Genomic DNA, 22,917 nt, shown 5'->3' with positions numbered 1-22,917 from the left:
GGGGGGGGCGATCAAGGGGTTAAACGGGATTACTGGTGTACTGGCGGGCAATCTGGCGCTATCTGGGAGGGGCGTTAACTCTATCGGAAGTCGCCAGCGACACTGATACAGTGATCTGTAAAAATTGGTTCACTGATCAGTGACACTGGGTGACAGGGCAGTGAAGGGGTTAACTGGAGGGGGGGGGGCGATCAAGGGGTTAAACGGGATTACTGGTGTACTGGCGGGCAAACTGGCGCTATCTGGGAGGGGCGCTAACTCTATCGGAAGTCGCCAGCGACACTGATACAGTGATCAGTAAAAATTGGTTCACTGATCAGTGACACTGGGTGACAGGCAGTGAAGGGTTTAACTGGAGGGGGGGGGGCGATCAAGGGGTTAAACGGGATTACTGGTGTACTGGCGGGCAATCTGGCGCTATCTGGGAGGGGCGCTAACTCTATCGGAAGTCGCCAGCGACACTGATAGTGATCTGTAAAAATTGGTTCACTGATCAGTGACACTGGGTGACAGGGCAGTGAAGGGGTTAACTGGAGGGGGGGGGCGATCAAGGGGTTAAACGGGATTACTGGTGTACTGGCGGGCAAACTGGCGCTATCTGGGAGGGGTGCTAACTCTATCGGAAGTCGCCAGCGACACTGATACAGTGATCAGTAAAAATTGGTTCACTGATCAGTGACACTGGGTGACAGGGCAGTGAAGGGGTTAACTGGAGGGGGGGGGGCGATCAAGGGGTTAAACGGGATTACTGGTGTACTGGCGGGCAATCTGGCGCTATCTGGGAGGGGCGCTAACTCTATCGGAAGTCGCCAGCGACACTGATCAGTAAAAATCGCTTCACTGATCAGTAACACTGGTGACAGGGCAGTGAAGGGTTAACTGGAGGGGGGGGGGGCGATCAGGGGGTTAAATGTGTCCTAGAGTGTTCTAACTGTAGTGTAGTGCTTGTGTACTCACTTTTTGGATGTCTTCTTCTCTGTCTGGAACGGAATGTGTCCAGGCAGAGAAGAATGACATCATATCCTGCCCTGTGTATGTCAACACAGGACAGGATAGGACAGGGACCGATCATGTGATTTCAGCCAGAAATCACTGGCTGAAATCTAATGATTGATCCCTCCTGGATCAAATAGTGTCACCCGCGGGTCGGCGGGAGCGCGCGCGCGCCCCCTGCCGGCGAAAGTGTCGGGAGCGCGTAACCCGTTTTTAAACGTGGTTTTGCGCTCCACTGCCGCCCTGCACACGTATATACACAGTGGCAGGGCGGCAAGCGGTTAAAATAAGAACACATATACTTTGTAGAATATAATTAATTAGTTTATAACTAGAGATGAGCGAATTATTCAAAAATTCGATTCGGCTGATTCGCCGAATTTGCGGGAGAAATTTGATTCGATGCGAATTTATTCGCCGCGAATTTAACTTATTTAAAGGGTTTCTAGGCTTCAGAGAGCCTTTATATTAGTGCAGAACACTATCTGGGAGGGGCGCTAACTCTATCGGAAGTCGCCAGCGACACTGATACAGTGATCAGTAAAAATTGGTTCACTGATCAGTGACACTGGGTGACAGGCAGTGAAGGGTTTAACTGGAGGGGGGGGGGGCGATCAAGGGGTTAAACGGGATTACTGGTGTACTGGCGGGCAATCTGGCGCTATCTGGGAGGGGCGTTAACTCTATCGGAAGTCGCCAGCGACACTGATACAGTGATCTGTAAAAATTGGTTCACTGATCAGTGACACTGGGTGACAGGGCAGTGAAGGGGTTAACTGGAGGGGGGGGGCGATCAAGGGGTTAAACGGGATTACTGGTGTACTGGCGGGCAAACTGGCGCTATCTGGGAGGGGCGCTAACTCTATCGGAAGTCGCCAGCGACACTGATACAGTGATCAGTAAAAATTGGTTCACTGATCAGTGACACTGGGTGACAGGCAGTGAAGGGTTTAACTGGAGGGGGGGGGCGATCAAGGGGTTAAACGGGATTACTGGTGTACTGGCGGGCAATCTGGCGCTATCTGGGAGGGGCGCTAACTCTATCGGAAGTCGCCAGCGACACTGATAGTGATCTGTAAAAATTGGTTCACTGATCAGTGACACTGGGTGACAGGGCAGTGAAGGGGTTAACTGGAGGGGGGGGGCGATCAAGGGGTTAAACGGGATTACTGGTGTACTGGCGGGCAAACTGGCGCTATCTGGGAGGGGTGCTAACTCTATCGGAAGTCGCCAGCGACACTGATACAGTGATCAGTAAAAATTGGTTCACTGATCAGTGACACTGGGTGACAGGGCAGTGAAGGGGTTAACTGGAGGGGGGGGGGGCGATCAAGGGGTTAAACGGGATTACTGGTGTACTGGCGGGCAATCTGGCGCTATCTGGGAGGGGCGCTAACTCTATCGGAAGTCGCCAGCGACACTGATCAGTAAAAATCGCTTCACTGATCAGTAACACTGGTGACAGGGCAGTGAAGGGTTAACTGGAGGGGGGGGGGGCGATCAGGGGGTTAAATGTGTCCTAGAGTGTTCTAACTGTAGTGTAGTGCTTGTGTACTCACTTTTTGGATGTCTTCTTCTCTGTCTGGAACGGAATGTGTCCAGGCAGAGAAGAATGACATCATATCCTGCCCTGTGTATGTCAACACAGGACAGGATAGGACAGGGACCGATCATGTGATTTCAGCCAGAAATCACTGGCTGAAATCTAATGATTGATCCCTCCTGGATCAAATAGTGTCACCCGCGGGTCGGCGGGAGCGCGCGCGCGCGCCCCCTGCCGGCGAAAGTGTCGGGAGCGCGGAACCCGTTTTTAAACGTGGTTTTGCGCTCCACTGCCGCCCTGCACACGTATATACACAGTGGCAGGGCGGCAAGCGGTTAAAATAAGAACACATATACTTTGTAGAATATAATTAATTAGTTTATAACTAGAGATGAGCGAATTATTCAAAAATTCGATTCGGCTGATTCGCCGAATTTGCGGGAGAAATTTGATTCGATGCGAATTTATTCGCCGCGAATTTAACTTATTTAAAGGGTTTCTAGGCTTCAGAGAGCCTTTATATTAGTGCAGAACACTGTACCTTTAATTTAAATGCCCTTGGAGTCTGCTGGGGAAGAGAAATAATACTGTCAGTCAGTATGACATGCAGATGAGTGCCGTCGATCTTAGAATCACCGCACACTTCACTCATTTGGGCAGTCACGGGGCACGACGAAGAAGAAGAAGAAGAAGAATGAAAAGAAGAATGAAAAGAAGAAGAATGAAAAGAAGAAGAAGAAGAATGAAAAGAAGAATGAAAAGAAGAAGAAGAAGAATGAAAAGAAGAAGAAGAAGAATGAAAAGAAGAAGAATGAAAAGAAGAAGAATGAAAAGAAGAAGAATGAAAAGAAGAAGAAGAATGAAAAGAAGAAGAAGAATGAAAAGAAGAAGAAGAATGAAAAGAAGAAGAAGAATGAAAAGAAGAATGAGAAGAAGAATGAAAAGAAGAATGAAAAGAAGAATGAAAAGAAGAATGAGAAGAATGAAAAGAAGAAGAATGAAAAGAAGAAGAATGAAAAGAAGAAGAAGAATGAAAAGAAGAATGAAAAGAAGAAGAAGAATGAAAAGAAGAATGAAAAGAAGAAGAAGAATGAAAAGAAGAAGAAGAAGAATGAAAAGAAGAAGAATGAAAAGAAGAAGAATGAAAAGAAGAAGAATGAAAAGAAGAAGAAGAATGAAAAGAAGAAGAAGAAGAATGAAAAGAAGAAGAAGAAGAATGAAAAGAAGAAGAAGAAGAAGAATGAAAAGAAGAAGAATGAAAAGAAGAAGAAGAATGAAAAGAAGAATGAAAAGAAGAAGAAGAAGAAGAATGAAAAGAAGAAGAATGAAAAGAAGAATGAAAAGAAGAAGAAGAAGAATGAAAAGAAGAAGAAGAATGAAAAGAAGAAGAAGAATGAAAAGAAGAAGAAGAATGAGAAGAATGAAAAGAAGAAGAAGAATGAAAAGAAGAATGAGAAGAAGAATGAAAAGAATGAGAAGAATGAAAAGAAGAATGAGAAGAATGAAAAGAAGAATGAAAAGAAGAAGAAGAAGAATGAAAAGAAGAAGAATGAAAAGAAGAATGAAAAGAAGAAGAAGAATGAAAAGAAGAAGAAGAATGAAAAGAAGAATGAAAAGAAGAAGAATGAAAAGAAGAAGAAGAATGAAAAGAAGAATGAAAGGAAGAAGAAGAAGAATGAAAAGAAGAAGAAGAATGAAAAGAAGAATGAAAAGAAGAAGAAGAGAATGAAAAGAAGAAGAAGAATGAAAAGAAGAAGAAGAAGAATGAAAAGAAGAATGAAAAGAAGAAGAAGAAGAAGAATGAAAAGAAGAAGAATGAAAAGAAGAAGAAGAAGAATGAAAAGAAGAAGAATGAGAAGAAGAATGAAATGAAGAATGAGAAGAATGAAAAGAAGAATGAAAAGAAGAAGAAGAAGAAGAATGAAAAGAAGAAGAAGAAGAAGAATGAAAAGAAGAATGAGAAGAATGAAAAGAAGAATGAAAAGAAGAAGAATAAGAATGAAAAGAAGAAGAATAAGAATGAAAAGAAGAAGAATAAGAATGAAAAGAAGAAGAATAAGAATGAAAAGAAGAAGAATAAGAATGAAAAGAAGAAGAAGAATGAAAAGAAGAAGAATGAAAAGAAGAAGAAGAAGAATGAAAAGAAGAATGAAAAGAAGAAGAAGAAGAAGAAGAAGGAAAAGAAGAAGAAGAAGAAGAATGAAAAGAAGAATGAAAAGAAGAAGAATGAAAAGAAGAATGAAAAGAAGAAGAATGAAAAGAAGAAGCAGAATGAAAAGAAGAAGAAGAATGAAAAGAAGAATGAAAAGAAGAAGAAGAAGAAGAATGAAAAGAAGAAGAAGAAGAATGAAAAGAAGAATGAAAAGAAGAAGAAGAAGAATGAAAAGAAGAAGAATGAAAAGAAGAATGAAAAGAAGAAGCAGAATGAAAAGAAGAAGAAGAAGAAGAATGAAAAGAAGAAGAAGAAGAATGAAAAGAAGAATGAAAAGAAGAAGAAGAAGAATGAAAAGAAGAAGAAGAATGAAAAGAAGAATGAAAAGAAGAAGAAGAATGAAAAGAAGAAGAAGAATGAAAAGAAGAAGAATTAAAGTACAGCAAAAAGTGTATCTGCAGAGAGCTCCGCTATTTCTGACAGTTCTCTGACAGTTCCTTCACATTTACAGCGGTTGAAACATTGTATCTATTTATTTCCGAATAAAAACATCTGTATCCTAAATGGAAACAAATAGATACAATGTTTCAACCGCTGTAAATGAACTGTCAGAACGGTCAGAAATAGCGGAGCTCTCTGCAGTGACACTTTTGCCGGCTGATCGGGAAAAATTCGATTCGTGCACCCGAAGTTTGCTAAAATTCGGATTCGATGCGAATCGAATTTTTCCTGATATTTGAAACGAATTCCACTTCGCCAGGTTCGATTCGCTCATCTCTATTTATAACAGACGTCTGTATTCTTTAATATTTCTGACTTTCCAAAAGTCACTCAGAGTGTAAATTTAAACTTTGCGTGTGTGTGTGAACGGCTTTGAAAACAGGTGTTCAGATATACCATAGTATATTCATGGCTAAGAGGTCAGTAGGTCATGAACTTCTCATCTCAGAATAGAACTATTGGAATGCAGTAAAGAGCAAAGAAAGAGTATAGTAATATGTCTTTTATAAAGAAAATAATTTCTAATCTATAATATAGTTAGACCAGTGACTCTCTTCTACATTTAGTCCCTGACCCTATACTTTAGTTACCTTCTGTTTTAAATTACACCCTCCCCTCTTGTTACTTCCCCCTTTTGGGCTGGAGGTCAGAGTGTCGTTATGACTTTTGGGACAACAACTAGCATTGTGCCCTTCTCTTTCTTTTTATTTAAGTAATTGAAAAAACTGATTTCATATGTATAGATGTCCTTCAAGTCAGTATTTAGTAAAAGCCCCCCTGGTGGTAGGAATAAATGAAGTGAAAAAAAAAAGTTACACCCAAGCACTTAAATACCCCCCAAGTCCCCACCACCCCAAAATACACACACATATGAATGTAAACACACATGCCAGGATGCCTATGTATGAAAACTGCACAATGTATATCAACATACAGTAATACTTTTATGGCCATTATTCATGGTTAACTCTAAACTGATGACTTATAAAAGCTTTTAAATTAAAATATCACTTATGTACAATTTCTGGTACCAAAGTTTTTCACCATTTCACAGGTGCATGTAGTTTTAAAACTTGATATATTTGGTATCCCAAAGCTTTTATTTTATTTACCAATAAAAATGGAGTAATATATTGCATTAATGTGCAGTAAAAATACGTTTTGATAAATATGTGTGCTAATATAAAATGTATGTTTGGGATTTTAGCCAATCTTCAGGCCTAAAATGAGCATTTTATTGTGTGTGAATTCACAAAAACAACCCTGGCAGCAAAAGGGGTAAGGGTTTAATAACACTCATGAAACATTTCTAACTTAAACTTACTTTGGCAAAAGCAATTAAATTAGTGGGTTAAGGCCTATTTTACGAAAATTTAATTTTTAGCTTAGTAGAATAAACATCCTAACTGCTGTGATAGAAATCTTAATTTCAAAAAGACATTTATCAACATGTTTACTAAGATTTTTACTTTAGTTTTCATCAGTGGGAGTTCATAGTAATGTTGCTCACTGCAGGGAACACCAAATTATGTATTTATGTAGTGCTGCTAGTTGAACTGTTATTTTCACTACTGGAATTTATGAAAGGACTTGACAAGAAGCCATGCTTAGTCAGTGTGCACATGGTAGATATTTATATCCTTTAGATATTGACAGAAGGCTTGTTCCAGCAGTGTTAAATGGATATTGGCATAGAAGCAACACAACTATTATGATGGTTGAGGGTTATAACTAAAAGTGGTCATCCTCTTATGACTAATTGAATACTGGGAATACCTAATCCATTTTTTATCTAAGATATTATAAATTGTAAATTATGTAATTATGTCAATGTTTTAAGATAATGTTTTGAATTGAACATACTGACTTAAAAAAAGTGCTGGTACAAGCATATCTATGTTCAAGTTTTGTTTTTGTTTTTTTGCTGTGGCACTGCAGAGATACAACAGAAAGTGAGAGAAATCTCTCTAAAGTGATGGGAAGGCCTATCTTAGATAATTGACACCAGAACAGGTGTCCCCATTGGAAGATTTCCCCTTACTCCCATGTTCCAGTGACAACAGTAGAATTTTGGATTCATCACTTTTTGTCCTGGTGATAATAGTCACCATGACGAAATGAGAGAATGATTTCTCCCAGTAGGGACACAGGCAGGAATGAAAAGCTAACAGTGGTTTAACACTAAAAGGAAGTTTTTTTTGCAATGGATATACTTTAAAACACCAGGCAAATAAGAAATAATTAATGCAAGAAAAAAAAAAACATTTTTTTCAATTGAACTTCACTTTGTATGTATTTTCTTTATTATATTCGGAGCTAAAATATAAAAAATGCAATACATAATTTCTTGTTTTTGTGAGGTATATAAAATATTAAACAAAAATATTTTCTATTTACATTTTATGACAGCAGGTAGAGCTGTAGACTCTTTTTTGCATGTTTGACCAGACCATTAACTGCTTCCTGCAAAAGCTCATTGCTCACACATTTAACATCCAATTTAGCTCAGCATTCACTAATAAATAATTTAAGCAGAGCTTAAGGCAGTTAAAAAAGGCACAAATTAATGCAGCTTTGTAATCATTAATATATCATTATTTGTATTTTTTAATGCAAGCAGTTAAAGTACCTTCATTTGACTTGGTATCATCCTCTTGCACTGCAGTTCTCAGAAAGGAAGAAGCAGCACTTAGAGCCAATCAGGTTTTCTGCAGTGCAAGGAGCCTGCCAGAGTGACAAGGAGATGAGCTTAATAGTTTACCATTTCTCATTCATTGTTCAGTCATAGCGGGGAGAAAAACTGCGAGAGAAATTGCAGCAGGTGGAAATCTGGTCTCCTCTCCTGCTAGATAGGGTTTTGCAGTGTAGCAGAGCAGTGTAAATGTCAGGACGTGATGGTCAGAAATAGAAATCCTATGGCACTTGTAACAGACTCCCTATATGTATTTTGCCATTTAATGTATATGTTTGCCTGGAGTTTAGCATTAAATGTATTGTTATGAATGAAGCTGTGTAAGTACCTGAATTAGTCATGGTGTCACTCTGTTGTAATACACTGATCAGGTGTGCTGCAGTGTTCATGTGCTAACAAGAGACATGTTGATGGGAGGAAAGAACATAGGTACAAAGAGATGAGCTTTCACTATTAAGACAGAGGCTGGGGTAAGGACAAGACCTACGAAGTTGTATTACTTAAAGCTTTATTTGGGGATGGTTTTCTTATATTTAATTGCCCTTGTATTTTAAATTTTTATATTTTTTTTGCCCAGGGATATTCCCTGACGATTCACTGCTTTGGGGTTCAGTCCCCTAGGACTTTAAGGACACGTACTATGGAGGTGTGTTTTCAAGCCACTCTGAGCTCATAGGAGATTATTGCAGAGCACAGAACTCAATAGCTTACATCAGCGCTGCTCTTTACATCATTTAGAACCATCCATCGCAGATGAAGTAGAGGATCTCTAGTGAAGTAGTGACATCATATGCTCTTGAACAACGAACAGAAATACAAATCTTTTGACTGGTAAAACTGCTCTCAAATATGCATTCAAAAGGACTGGGTGAAACGGCAGCAGTCAGTAATCAGTGGGCACTAATTAAGTCTACTATCCTACAGGCAACAAGATCATATGTCAGACAAATTAGTAAAAGTAAATGGCAGAAAAAATCATAATGATTCAATACAGAGGTAAGTAGGACCGTAAAGGAGAAAAAAAAAAATCAGCATATAGGAGATACAAGGAAAGGGAAAATGTAGCCGAAGAAGAGAATAAAAGTAGGACAGCTTATCAGTGCTGCTAAAGCAAACAAAGAGGAACAATGGTTAAATCCATTAAAAAAAGAAGACAAAACCTTTTTTAAAGGTATATCAGCAAGAATAAGAAAAGATACAAATTGCAAACATGAAAACTGCAAATACTCATGCTGAGGGAGACCTGGATGTAACAAACTATTTTACAGTACCTTTTCAGAAAAAAATAAAAGATGAACTAACACACCTATACCCTTCCCACCCACCGGGTCCTTGAGGTATAGTTGTGGGTCTATTTATTGATCTCCTAATTAATTTCTTCTAAGAAGTTCCTTATGACTGGCAGAAGGTGATTATTGTACAACAATAGGAGTAATAAGGAAGAAGCTAGCAACTACAAGTCAGTGAGTTTAACATTTGTAGGTGTAAAATTAATGGAATCCCTCTTGTAAAAAATGATCAATGATCATTTTAAAACACACAGCTTGTTGGACCCAAGGCAGCATTGGCTTTACTGAGACCATGTCAGACTAATCTGATTTTGTTTGGCTATAACACAAATGTTTGGAATCATGGTGGTTGCTATGGATATGATCTACCCTTACTTCAGAAAAGAATTTGATAATGTTCCACATAATGGTCCTCTTCTATTTAAACTGATTGTAAGTGATAAAACTGATTTGGTTTAACAAAAATGATTTGGTGGACATGGTATGTATATTTGCTGATGTGTGCAATAGGGTTAATATTTATAGAGGTGCTTTTGACATGGAACACGAATTGGCATTGCTGGAAGATTGGTCAAAGCAGTGAAAACTGCAGTTCAAAATATCTTAATGTAAAATAATGCACTTAAGGAAAAAAAAGAATCCTCCTCTGATACTGTACAATATAGGGATATGACATTGACTAGAACTACAGAGAAAAAGATTAGAACTGTATATTTCAGATGATTGCAAAATATATAAACACTATGGCCTGGCAGTTATGAACGAGAATAGAATCCTGGGATGACATCACTAGAAGAATCACCAGCAAGGAGGTCCCGACTCCTATTTATGCGACAGTGCTGTGCCCTGCCATGGGATAAAAAAGAGGTCTTGACCCATGATTGTCATCCAGACAATTTGAGGGGTTCCAGGGGGTTTGCTTAATCCAGAGGAAACGTTTGTTTCAGTTTACCCATCAGTTGGTAAAACCCGGTTTGGGACCTGGAGCTCAGAGATTTCTTAGAGAATTGGGGGGGGATAAAATCTGCAGTCATGGGTCAGTGTTTTGTGAATAACCGGCACACTGATTATGCAGGTGAGCACTGGGTTTTTTGTAAAATCAGGACTAAGATTCTGGGCACCATCCCAGCAGACAGAAGAGGTCACTGCCAGGAGTCAGGAGGGCTCCACCTAGGAGAAACAGATGACAGACAGAGCTGAAAGATGCTGCACGTTACATGCACAGGATTGTGTATTAACACTGTGTGTAGGAGGCAAAGGGCCTAAAGGGTAAGGCCAGAGAAAGAGTGCTGCATGTATAAGCCTGGAGGCTAAATGTGTATTTCTTTAGATGGAAGATAAATGCTGAAAACCCCTGAATTTTGAATACAGCTTCCAGCCCTTGACACCTTACTTACAAAACAATATTGATAAGATACAATGTAGAACAAGTTCAGAGATGAGCAAAAAAAAAAGGTGAGGATGCAGGAATCTAGGTTTGTACAGTCCTGAGGAAAAAAAGAGGAATGGGGGACATGGCTGAAACTTTTAAATACATTAGGTGCTTCGGAGAAACACAGATCGATACTTAAGACAAAAGGTAAAAAATTTAAACAAAAAGACAAAAATAAAAAAGTTAGACTTGATGGACCACTTTTTTTTCTGCCATCACTCTTCCTTGAAATTCATCTGTGTACTTCGTCGTTTGCCTGGAGTTCAGCTTTAGGTTGAGAGACATGAAAACACTTTTGCCAGAGAGTTTATGACTTTTACAAGATCAGAATCTATTGGTGTTATTGTTGAATATGGCAAGTCTGGCTTTTTTTCTTTTTAAATCACTCGTATGTATTTACTGAGGAAGTTGCATATCTTCCTTAAGAGTATATTCTGACTAAGACGTAGACTAATAAGAAACAGTAAACCTTTTAAAAAGCTGATTTTAAAATGATTTTATTAAATCACTACATATATTCCAATAACCAATAATTGTCACGCATAAAAGGCACACCCGTAATTTAAAATGATTGCTCACACCCTCTTAAATTGATTTACCATTGTATTCTTTAACAGAAAGATATGTTCTAGTTGATTTACAGCATTGAAGGCATATTCTTTTCCAAGTCAGTCTTCCATAGCTTAGAAAGCAAGTTCAAATTTGAGAGCACAAGAATTCAGACATTCTTTATTTACAGGATTCAGCTTCACATTCACACTTGATAGCTTGGGCATATTATTCAGCTCATCCACAGGGATATCTGTAGAAAAGAAAAACAATCATTTTTATAATTGCTCTTTGCATTTGTGGCTTCATAAAATGCTACCACATTGTTATTATAGTTTAATAGTATTTTAAGAAGGATTGGTCAGATGTGTAAAAAAAATATGCACACAGCACCTATGCGTGCATCGGCAATATGAAGTTGACGTTCTAGGCACCTTGTAGTTCTCTCTTGAATAATGCCCCTCTACTTATTTTTTTAACTTGGATCTGTTTGCTTCTCATTATCCCTTTATAGACATTTCCTTCAACTATGAAGTTATACAGGGTGGCATCCACATACATAATGTGCACTTGAACAAAATATTTTCTGTGCCAGCCTTCTTAGAAAAGTGTTTAAAAGACTACGAGTGCCCTATGAAAAGTCTGAATTAATTCTGTGATATTCAAGCCCTACGCATTAGGGCTGGTTTTAGGTAATTTAAAATGAATCTGCCTGATTTTAGTTGTATTGCCCTGGCGCCATACAGAGCATAATGCAGATTGAAATTTCTTAATATCATCAAGGCTAGGTAATGCCCACATAAGCTTTTGAGCGTGACCAATCCTTTTAAGTGTAAAAACATTAATGCACATTTGTTTCAGAGTTACAAAAATTATGTAAAGGTTTATGTTCATGAATAATGAATGTAAAATGTTATGTTCCTTGAAGTAGCCTTTCTCCTTTTTATCAATACATCCATACCATGCCACAAATAAAAAATTGGCAAATAGATTTTTTTTTCTGCCACAGATACAAAATTTAAAGTTTAAACCCAAAATTTATTTTCAGAGTGTTTAGCATCATATTTTACTTTATTACAGTTTTCTTAAATGGATGATACCCGCATTACACAGTTACAATGTCATGGAGGTGTGCCTTCTTTCGAGGTGCCACATATATTTACACCAATGTTTATGCTGGAAATGTACTCCAAGCACAAAGACCAAGCAGTTATGGACCCCTCTGGGTCTCATACTAAGTCTCCCAATTACATGACTCACTGTGATACCCTGTAATTGCCTGTCACAATAATTACTCTGTAAAACCCGCCCCTTTACTCTTTGTCCTTCTGAATTGAGGGGAAAAAAAAAGATATATTGTATCTTTTTCTCCTAGTCAGAGGATAAAACTATACAAGAAAAGAAGCAAGTCTGTGTGAAAAAAATAATACCATACAGATAAACTAGCTAGATTAGGGTCTGATCTAGATCAGCATGTATTAAGTAAGATTAAAAAACAGCTTTAGTGTCAATGTGTTTTAGGCTTTTCTGCGAGTACAAACAACAAATATACACATATAAGTAAGTATCTATCTATATAAAAGGTCAGGCGTAAGAGAATTTTTTGTGTGTATTTTCAGTAGAGGGTCATGGTAATTTTTTATTTTGGGGGAATCTGTGTCCCATTGTCGAGATTTCCCTTCACTTCCTGTTCCATAACCAAAACAAGAAATAGGAGGAAATCCCTCCAAATGGAGAGATTGCGAGTGTGTCATCACGGTCACCAGAATTAGTGCCACCATTGGAAGATATCCCCTCTATTATTATTATTACTATTATTATTATACAGGATTTATATAGTGCCTACAGTTTGCGCAGCGCTTTACAAAATAAAGGTAGACATTACAATACAATTTGGTACAATAGGAAACAGAGGGTCCTGCTCATTAGAGCTTACAGTCTAAGAGGAAGAGTTGAGTGATACAAAAAGGTAACAGCTGTGGGAGATTAGCTGATGGAGGAAGTAAAAAGCAGGTTACTAGTTAGAAACAGGATAGGCTTCTTTAAAGAGAAGGATTTTCAGGAATTGTCTGAAGGTGGATAGATTAGGAGATAGTCAGATTGGGGTAGGGAGTTCCATAGGATGGGAGAAGCTCGGGAGAAGTCCTGGAGGCGAGCAGAGGAGGAGAAGGTTTTGGGAGGATCGAAGAGAGTGGTTTGGTTGATATTTTGAGACCAGGTTGGTGTTGTAGCTGAAGGAAGAGTTGTGGATAGCTTTGTAGGTTGTTGTCAGTATTTTGAATTTTATTCATTTGGTGAGTGGAAGCCAGTGGATAGATTGGCAGAGAGGGGTAGCAGACACTGAATGGTTGGTAAGGTGGATGAGCCTGGCAGCAGCATTCTTGATGGACTGAAAGGGGGATAGCCTATGTAAAGGTAAGCCAATGATGAGGGAGTTGCAGTAGTCGAAGCGAGAGATAACCAGTGAGTGAAGTAGAAGCTTTGTTGTATCAATGGTTAAAAAGAATCCAGTGTTACCCCTAGCACCCTGGCATGCGGGGATGAGTTGATAGTTGTCCTATTGATCAGGGGAAGAGGCAGGTGGGGGAGGAAATATTAAGAGCTCAGTTTTGGATAGATTGAGTTTTAGGAAGTGGTGTGACATCCAGTTTGATATGTATGTTAGTAAATTAGCGATACGTGAGGAAACTGATGGGGTGAGCTGAAGAGTAGATTTGTCCATCATCAGCATAGAAATGGTATTGGGAACCATGGGAAGTTATCAGCTGACCCAGGGAAGAAGTGTAAATCGAGAATAGGAGAGGTCCAAGGACAGGACCTTGGGGACCCCAACGGTAAAGCTACGTTCACACTAGCGTTGTGTGCAGGCGGCAGAGAGGCGTTTGGGAAGCGTTTTTACCGCTTCCCAAACGCCTCTTACAATTCTGCACATTGTGCTGTTCTAACGGGAGCATTAGCGTCACGACAAAACGGACTCCTCTGGACAAGTCAGGAGGCGTTGAAGCCTCCTATTCTAGTCTATGTGCCGGCCGGGCGTTTGCGGTGCGGTTGCGACGAGGGGCATTTGTGGAGCGGTAACACCATTCAAACTTCATTATAGGCATTTGTGGGGCATTTTTAATGCTCGGCAAATGCCTAGCAACCACTGCTAAACCGCGCATGCGGTGTTTGCGGAGCGTTAAAAACCGCTCTGCAATCGCCGGCCCAACGATTGCCAAACGCTATAGGGGCGTTTGGCAAGTGTGGGTAAAACAGTCAAGTGTGAACGAGCCCTAAGAGTAGTAGGAGAGTAGTAAGCAGAGTTGTAAATGACACTGAAGGTTTTTCAAACTCAGTGATTCTGTTGTTTTTTATTTTTTTCTGACATGGTGGTATATCACTTGGATGTTTTAAGTTGCATTGAGTAAATACAGCTGGATAAAACAAAAACTGTGTCTTGATTTCAGGCTGCAAAGCAACAAAATTTTATTATTTTAACCACCTTCTGCCTGCCATATAGTACAATGACGGGCGCAAGGTGGTTCTCTCGTTCTGATAGGACGTCCTTCCATTCTCACCGCGCATGCGCGGCTCAGAGAGCGCGCAGCGTGGCGATCGCCGGTGCGCTGTGTCCCTCAGACACAGCAGATCACGGAAAGAGCTGAAGATGTCGGCTTGGTCATGTGATCAGCTGTGTCCAATCACAGCTGCTCACATGTAAACACGGAAATGCCGGTTATCGGCATTTCTCTCCTCTCGAGCTGTCACGCTGAGAGTCGGTAATCGGCTTTCCGCGGAGGGGACATGTACACTGATCATCAGGGCACTGATGATCAGTGTGCCCTGATGATCAGTGTAGCCCCAGAAGTGCCACCTGTCAGTGTCCATCAGTGCCAGCAGTCAGTGCTCATCAGTGCCACGTGCCAGTGCCCATCAGTGCCACATCAATGCCACATATCAGTGCCCATCTGAGCTGCCTTTCAATGTCACCCATCAGTGCCAGTCAGTGCCACCTATCAATGCCAATCAGTGCCACCTATCAGTGCCAGTGTCGCCTATCAGTGCCAGTCAGTGTCGCCTAACAGTGCCAGTCAGTGCCGCCTAACAGTGCCAGTCAGTGCCGCCTAACAGTGCCAGTCAGTGTCGCCTAACAGTGCCGCCTATCAGTGCCATATATCAGTGTCCTGTATCAGTGCTGCCTTTCAGTGCCCATCAGTGATGCCTGTCAATGCCCATCAGTGCAACCTACCAGTGCCTCCTCATCAGTGCCACCAATCAGTGTCCATCAGTGCAGCCTATCAGTGCCCATCACTGCAGCCTCATTAGCGCACATCAGTGAAGGAGAAAAATCACTTATTTACAAAATTGTATAACAAAAACTAAGAAAAAACTTTTTTTAAAAAATTTTCAGTGGTTTTTGGTTTAAGAAAAAATAAAAATCCCAGAGGTGATTAAATACCACCAAAATAAAGCTCTGTCTCAAAAAAATGATAAAAATTTCATATGGGTACAGTGTTGCATGACCGCGCAATTGTCATTCAAAGTGTGACAGCGCTGAAAGCTGGAAATTGGCCTGGGCAGGAAGGGGGTATAAGTGCCCTGTAGGCAAGTGGTTAAACAGGGGTAATCCTTTTCTATATCCACTGTATTTGCTTCATTAAGGTTTCAAATAACCCTTTGACTGTTAATTACTGTACGTGTCCTACATGTGAACTTGCTTGTTTTTTTTATGGCTTTTGAGCTTTAGTTAAAAGTGACGTAGGCTGCTGTAAAATGTCTTGATCACTTTTACTGCAGTCTCAATGCGTGTTGTGTTTGTGTGGACTTTAATTTTAAGTGCATTTTTCACTAAAAATATAGGTGTAAAACAGTTGCACAAATATTTTGTGACATAAAAACTTGGAAGTACCATCTTTTTATTATGTTCTCAGAAAATATAATGTCTGTCCCTCTCTCCCCAGGGGGCGCGCACCCGGCGATCTCCGTGATCGCTGTGTCCTACGGATCCAATGACACGCTGATCACAGGGAAATGCATGTGCCGGTTCTCGGCTGCACTTTCCTCACGCTGTCAGATCGTGAGGAAAGTACTGCCGAGAACCGGCAGTTGTCAGAGCGGGGATCGGCGTCATATGACGTCCACCCAGAACTGGCCGGCCGCGGTGAAGCCGTCATTCGGCTATGCGCGGTCGGCAAGAGGTTAATAAAGATTTGGAACTGCCACCATTTAATTCTCCAGAGTCTCTGCATACAGAAAATATATATTGTTTGGGTGTTTTAACTTATCTTCAGACTTAAAGTTATTATTTTTAAGTGTGCAGAATTTGTATTGAATTTGTAATTAATAAAACGCATTTAGCGATTTATTAATCATCACACAGCTGAGGATAACATATGATTGCATTTCGGGTGAATGCTTAATCATATAATCTTTTATTTAGTAAGTCAGGGACATACAGGGGGTTATAACACAGTACGCATTTCATGCTGTATAGAACTCATTCATAGAGTATATTCACGAGACAGAGCTTTCATTTAAAATAGATATGTTAACCAAATGGATTACATTTTACAGCTGTCACATAATAAAGCTAGTAACAATGCCTTAAACCCTTTAAGCACCTGCAGTGACAACACACAGATGTCCATATCTATATGTAAATAAAAAAAAACCAAACATTTGAAAACATTTTAAGTTACTCTGAAGAAGTCACGTGACCTGTGATGCAACATGTCAGGTGGAGCCTAGTGATGACACTTCTGGTCATGCTCAAACTGGCACGAGTGATCTGAGGAACCATTTTGATTAATGGCTATGATATGCTTTTGATTCATTACTTTTGTACTTATTTTGTACTAAAGCCCGTTGTCAGCTGATGTCACAGAGCCGGTCCAAGCTGGGGAAAGATTGTGACCCAGGAGTCTGGACTGACACCTGACTCAGGCTCTTAGCGAGCCACTGAAAGCCTAAACCAGCTGTTCAAGCCCCTTCCACAATCCAGGATTTGAAAGCGCTGGGGGGGGGGGGGGGCATGGCAGACAGCGGTTTACATTACACAGGCACAATAAATTAAGCAATCTTCTCTCCCTGGAGCACATTCCTTTCCAGAGAGAGAAGAAAGCACTGCTAGGTCACATTTAACCCCCTGATAGCCCCCCAGTTAACCCTTTCACTGCCCTGTTACCAGTGGCATTAGTACAGTGTACAGATTTTTTTTTTTTACCGATCACTGTATTAGCATCACAGACGACTTCAGATAACGCTAGCATCAGTTATCATGCCTGCCACTACATCATTCATCACATTTAACCCTTTTATTGCCAGAAACAAGCTCAGATACACAATAAACCTCCATTGCTTGTATAGTGTCTGAACGGATCAATATCTTTGATTAGATCAGAACTGTACCAGCATTCACAATAGTATAGTGTCCCCAAAACCGCAGCGTTCGCAGGATCAGCCCCGACACCTGCCAGCACCTGCGTTTAGCCCCCACTCTTAACCCCCCTGCCCCTTCCCCCTAGCAATTGCAGCATCAGTAGATCACTGTCACTTGATACATCACACACAAAACTGCAGGATTAGCAAGATCAGGCCTGATCTCTGCAAGCACTAGCAGGTAATTTTTTTTGTAGCAGTTCAAGCAGTCCCTGACAGCCAGGTGCTATTTTTCCCGTGAGTCACACTAGGTACCTATATATTTAGTGGCCAAAATGTCCAGCGAAAGGTACACTAGTGAAGAAGCCTACAGGATTCTGAGTATGTCAGATGAGAGCACAGGGTAAGCCTCACTGACAGAATCTGCCTCAGAACACGAACCTTTACAAAGCAGCGGTACCCTGAAAAATAGCACAGATGATGGAGTAGATGTCCCAGCTAAGGTCAGGCATACCTAACCCCAATCCTAGGTGGCTGAGGTGTTAGAATTGCATGATAATTCTCATATACAGCAGGGTGCCAGTACTAGTGCCACGCTACATATTGGTGAACTGGCGAGCACCAGCAACCTAGTAAATCCTGGTCTTTTACATACCAGCACTGAAGTATCACTTGGTGACGTGGCGAGTCCCATAGGTGCAGTACAAGCTGGTGCAGTGGCTAACACAAGTAGTGGCCTGCAGCCACCAAAAATTCAAACACAGGCCCGTAGAGCCCATAGCGTTGTTCCGAAATCCTGATTGGCAGCCCACAAATTCTGCAGCACCCGTATTTCCCCATTCACTGCCCAGCCCAGAATTCAGGAGGAAACAGCAAATTTAACTACTCCCCTTGATTTTTTTGGAGCTGTTTTTTTATGAAAGATCTGTATGGATTGATTGTGGATCAAAGAAATGTATACACATGACAATTTATTGCCGCCAACCCAAATTGAAACCTTGCTAGACCATTTGCATGGAAACCTATTACAGTTTCTGAATTAAAAGTTTTTTTGGGCCTAACCCTCAACATAGGCATTACTAAAAAGAAAAAGTCACGTTCATATTGGGCCATAGACCTGATTAATAATTTTCCCATGTTCTCTGCTGCCATGGCCAGGCATAGATATGAGAATATAATGTGATTTATGCATTTCAATGACAATACACCCTGCTCGGGGTGACCATGAATATGATAGGCTCCACAAAATTTGTCCAACTTGTAAATCACCTTAATTAGAAATTTGCATTTTTGTATACGCCCCAGTAAAACATCTGCGTTGATGAGTCCTTCATTCATTTTTCTGCCCACCTTGCATTCAAACAATTTCTCCTCAGCAAGTGTGGCAGATATGGGATCAAAATGTATACGACCTGTGAAAGGGCAACAAATTATTTCAACCGCTTAAGAACCACCCTACAGCAGATATACTGCTACAGGGCGGCACCTGTGTGCAGAATCATGTATATATACGGCAGTTTGCATTTCCGGGTAGGGGGCGCGCGCGCCCTATTTGCGCCGCCAGTCATGGCCGTGGATGTCAATCACCGGGTCCCGGCCGGTAATTACCCACAGGTGCCCGGCAATTACCGAGCATCTCCGACGGGGAGGAAGAATGTTTTGTTTACAAACAATTTTTCTCCCTGTCAGCTCAAGCACACTGCACAGCACAGCCATCCTGATCAGTGTGCTTACAGTGAAGAACACACCCCCCACCTAATCACCGGGGATTCTCCTAACGGCTTGTAAATACCTGATTTAGAAAAGGGGAGAAAGCCTGCTTGAGAAATGATGAATTGCTCGCAGTGAAGTGGAAGGAAAGGCATATCTGCAAAATACTCACCGTACCTCTTATTAAATTCCTTGGGGTGTCTACTTTCCAAAAAAGGGGTGATTTGGGGGGGGGATTCAGCTATCCTGGAATTTCAGAGCCTCTGAAACTGTAATAGGTAGTGAAATAAAGAATTTACACACCATCAGGCTTTCAAAGGGGTCATTGGATTTTGGGTTCCTGTCTGCAGCTAGGCTCCCAAAACATTTCAGCCATGTGGTATCCCCATACTCAGGAGAAGTAGAAGAATATATTTTGTGGTGTAATTCCAAATAGAACTATGGCATGTATAAGCAATATACCATTTAAATGACAAAAGAAAACTTTTTTTGTCATTTTCCAAAAACGTGTGGAAAAAAAAAATCTTCCATGGACTCAACATGTCTCTCAGCAAATAGCTTAGGGTGTCTACTTTCCGAAAAGCGGTCATTTGGGGGGTGTTTGTACTGCCCTGGCATTTTTGCACCTCAAGAAATGTGATAAACAGTCAGAAAGTAAAAGCTGTGTAAATTACCATACCATGGTTTGTAGATGCTATAACTTTCACATAAACCAATTAATATACACTTACTGGGATTTTTTTTTTAAAAAAGATATGTAGCAAAATACATTTGGCCTAAATTTGATGAAATTTTAGTTTATTGGATATTTTTTTATAACAGAAATGGGAAATATCCTTTTTTTCAAAATTTTTGGTCTTTTTTTTGTTTATGGCGCAAAAAATAAAAAACCTAAAAGGTGATCAAATACCACCAAAAGAAAGCTCTATTTGTGTGGAAAAAAAGGCATCGTTGGGTACAGCGCTTTATGACCGAGCAATTACCAGGTGACATAGCACAGCTCTGAATAGCAAAAAATGGCCTGGTGAGGAAGGGGGGTAAATCTTCCGAAGGACAAGTGGTTAAAAAAAAAAATCCCATATTTCTTTTTTAAAGTGGAACTAAACTCTCCTATCCTTTAGCGCCAAGGAAGCTCTAAAGCAGTGGTTCTCAACCTTTCTAATGCCGCGACCCCTTAATACAGTTCCTCATGTTGTGGTGACCCCCAACCATAAAATTATTTTCATTGCTACTTCATAACTGTAATTTTGCAGTGGGAGGAATAGTGCCCCATCACTGATGTCAGTGGGATGAATAGTGCCCCATCATTGGTATCAGTGGGAGGAATAGTGCCCCATCATTGGTATCAGTGGGAGGAATAGTGCCCCGTCATTGGTATCAGTGGGAGGAATAGTGCCCCATCATTGGTGTCAGTGGGATGAATAGTGCCCCATCACTGGTGTCAGTGGGAGGAATAGTGCCCCATCATTGGTATCAGTGGGAGGAATAGTGCCCCATCATTGGTATCAGTGGGAGGAATAGTGCCCCATCACTGATGTCAGTGGGATGAATAGTGCCCCATCACTGGTGTCAGTGGGAGGAATAGTGCCCCATCACTGGTGTCAGTGGGAGGAATAGTGCCCCATCGTTGGTATCAGTGGGAGGAATAGTGCCCCATCATTGGTATCAGTGGGATGAATAGTGCCCCATCATTGGTGTCAGTGGGGGGAGTAGTGCCCCATCATTGGTGTCAGTGGGGGGAGTAGTGCCCCATCATTGGTGTCAGTGGGGGGAGTAGTGCCCCATCATTGGTGTCAGTGGGAGGAATAGTGCCCCATCACTGGTGTCAGTGGGGGGGAGTAGTGCCCCATCACTGGTGTCAGTGGGAGTAGTGCCCCATCACTGGTGTCAGTGGGAGGAATAGTGCCACATCATTGGTGTCAGTGGGAGGAATAGTGCCCCATCATTGGTGTCAGTGGGAGGAATAGTGCCCCATCATTGATGTCAGTGTGGTGGAGGGGAGAATAGTGCCCCATCATTGGGGTCAGGGGGGGGGGGAAATAGTGTCCCATCGTTGGTGTCAGTGGGGGGAGGAATAGTGCCCCATCATTGGTGTCAGTGGGAGGAATAGTGCCCCATCATTGATGTCAGTGTGGTGGAGGGGAGAATAGTGCCCCATCATTGGGGTCAGGGGGGGGGGGAATAGTGCCCCATCGTTGGTGTCAGTGGGGGGAGGAATAGTGCCCCATCGTTGGTGTCAGTGGGGGGAGGAATAGTGCCCCATCGTTGGTGTCAGTGGGGGGAGGAATACTGCCCCATCGTTGGTGTCAGTGGGGGGAGGAATAGTGCCCCATCGTTGGTGTTAGTGGGGGGAGGAATAGTGCCCCATCGTTGGTGTCAGTGGGGGGAGGAATAGTGCCACATCGTTGGTGTCAGTGGGGGGAGGAATAGTGCCACATCGTTGGTGTCAGTGGGGGGAGGAATAGTGCCCCATCGTTGGTGTCAGTGGGGGGAGGAATAGTGCCCCATCGTTGGTATTAGTGACACAAATGATGGGGCACTATTCCTCCCACTGACACCAATGATACTTACTTTGCTGACCCCTGCTCCAGCCTGGGCTCGCTCTCTCACTTACCTGTCAGCTGTCTTCCTTCTCTGGCCGCTCTCCTCTTCACTCGCTCCGGCAGCTCCCTCGGTCTTCTTTGATGTACGCGCGCTGCCGCTCGGCTCCTCCTCTCCAAGCTCCACCTCCTCGCCGGTGATTGGCCGCCTGTGTGCCTCTCCTGAGCTACAGTTCCGGTGGCCAATCAGCGGCGAGGAGGCGGAGCTGCTGAGCGATCCCGGAGGTGTGGCCAGGTGACAGGAGCAGCGTATCATCCCGCCCACACATCGCCGGAGACAGCAGCGGTGTCTCGGTTCCTAAGACCATCGGAAATATGTGTTTTCCGATGGTCTTAGGCGACCCCTGGGAAATGGTCGTTCGACCCCCAAAGGGGTCGCGACCCCCAGGTTGAGAACCGCTGCTCTAAAGGAAGGAAGTTATCATTGTGCTGCACATGTGATCAGCTTTGATGACTTGACAGTTCAGGGAACAGCACAAGCAACTGAGACAGTTATTCACAGTATTCCATAAGCGTAACTGTTTTGTGAAATGTTTAAATTGGTGCATTTTGCTTTAATCTGGTGCAGTCTTTCATACCGGATAGCTATCTTTTGAAAATCATTTAAAAGACGCATCTGTACATCAGGAACAGCAGTGTTCTAAAGTTAAGTTTTTCTAAGTCTCTTATTACATGGCAGCAATAAAAGATAAGGAGTTTTAAGTACAAACCTTTATGCTGGGCATACATAAAAATGGAACTGATTTCTGAAAGAAAATTATTTTATATTCTGATAAAATCTTAAAACTAATTTTAGATTATTTTCCACCAGTATTTCAATCAGCTTTCAGCCATTTCACAGGAAATAGGACATAAAAGACATTGGATACACATTTATATCCCTTTCATCATACACTGCATAATCACTGCCAGGAAGACTGTGGCAGCAGAATGGAAACAAAAAGACCCTCCTGATCCTGAATGTTTTCACCGCAACTTAAACCGCAAACCCAATCTGAATTTATGTTTAACATTGAAAATGGCAAACGAGAATCATTTTGGTCTGGCTGGAAGGAATGGTCTCAACATAAATGCTGTGCTAAAGGAACACAGCAGGGCG

At 41.5% G+C, this 22,917-nt stretch overlaps 1 protein-coding gene across 1 annotated transcript in view; it reads right to left on the bottom strand.

The window, feature by feature from the left end:
- Positions 1-11,083: 11,083 nt before the first annotated feature.
- The window catches only part of LRRC20 (leucine rich repeat containing 20), a 295,143-nt gene continuing 283,309 nt past the window's right edge, over positions 11,084-22,917 (bottom strand). The window contains exon 5 of the mRNA XM_089686201.1: positions 11,084-11,404. Coding sequence (XP_089542327.1) covers positions 11,286-11,404 — 119 coding nt within the window. The 3' untranslated portion in view covers positions 11,084-11,285. The remainder of the gene's footprint in view (positions 11,405-22,917) is intronic.

The sequence above is a fragment of the Staurois parvus genome, unplaced genomic scaffold, assembly GCF_062004578.1.
Source record: "Staurois parvus isolate SC_StPar_1 unplaced genomic scaffold, SC_StPar_1.0 ptg000393l, whole genome shotgun sequence".
Lineage (NCBI taxonomy): Eukaryota > Metazoa > Chordata > Amphibia > Anura > Ranidae > Staurois > Staurois parvus.
This window is presented reverse-complemented; position numbering and strand designations above follow the sequence as displayed.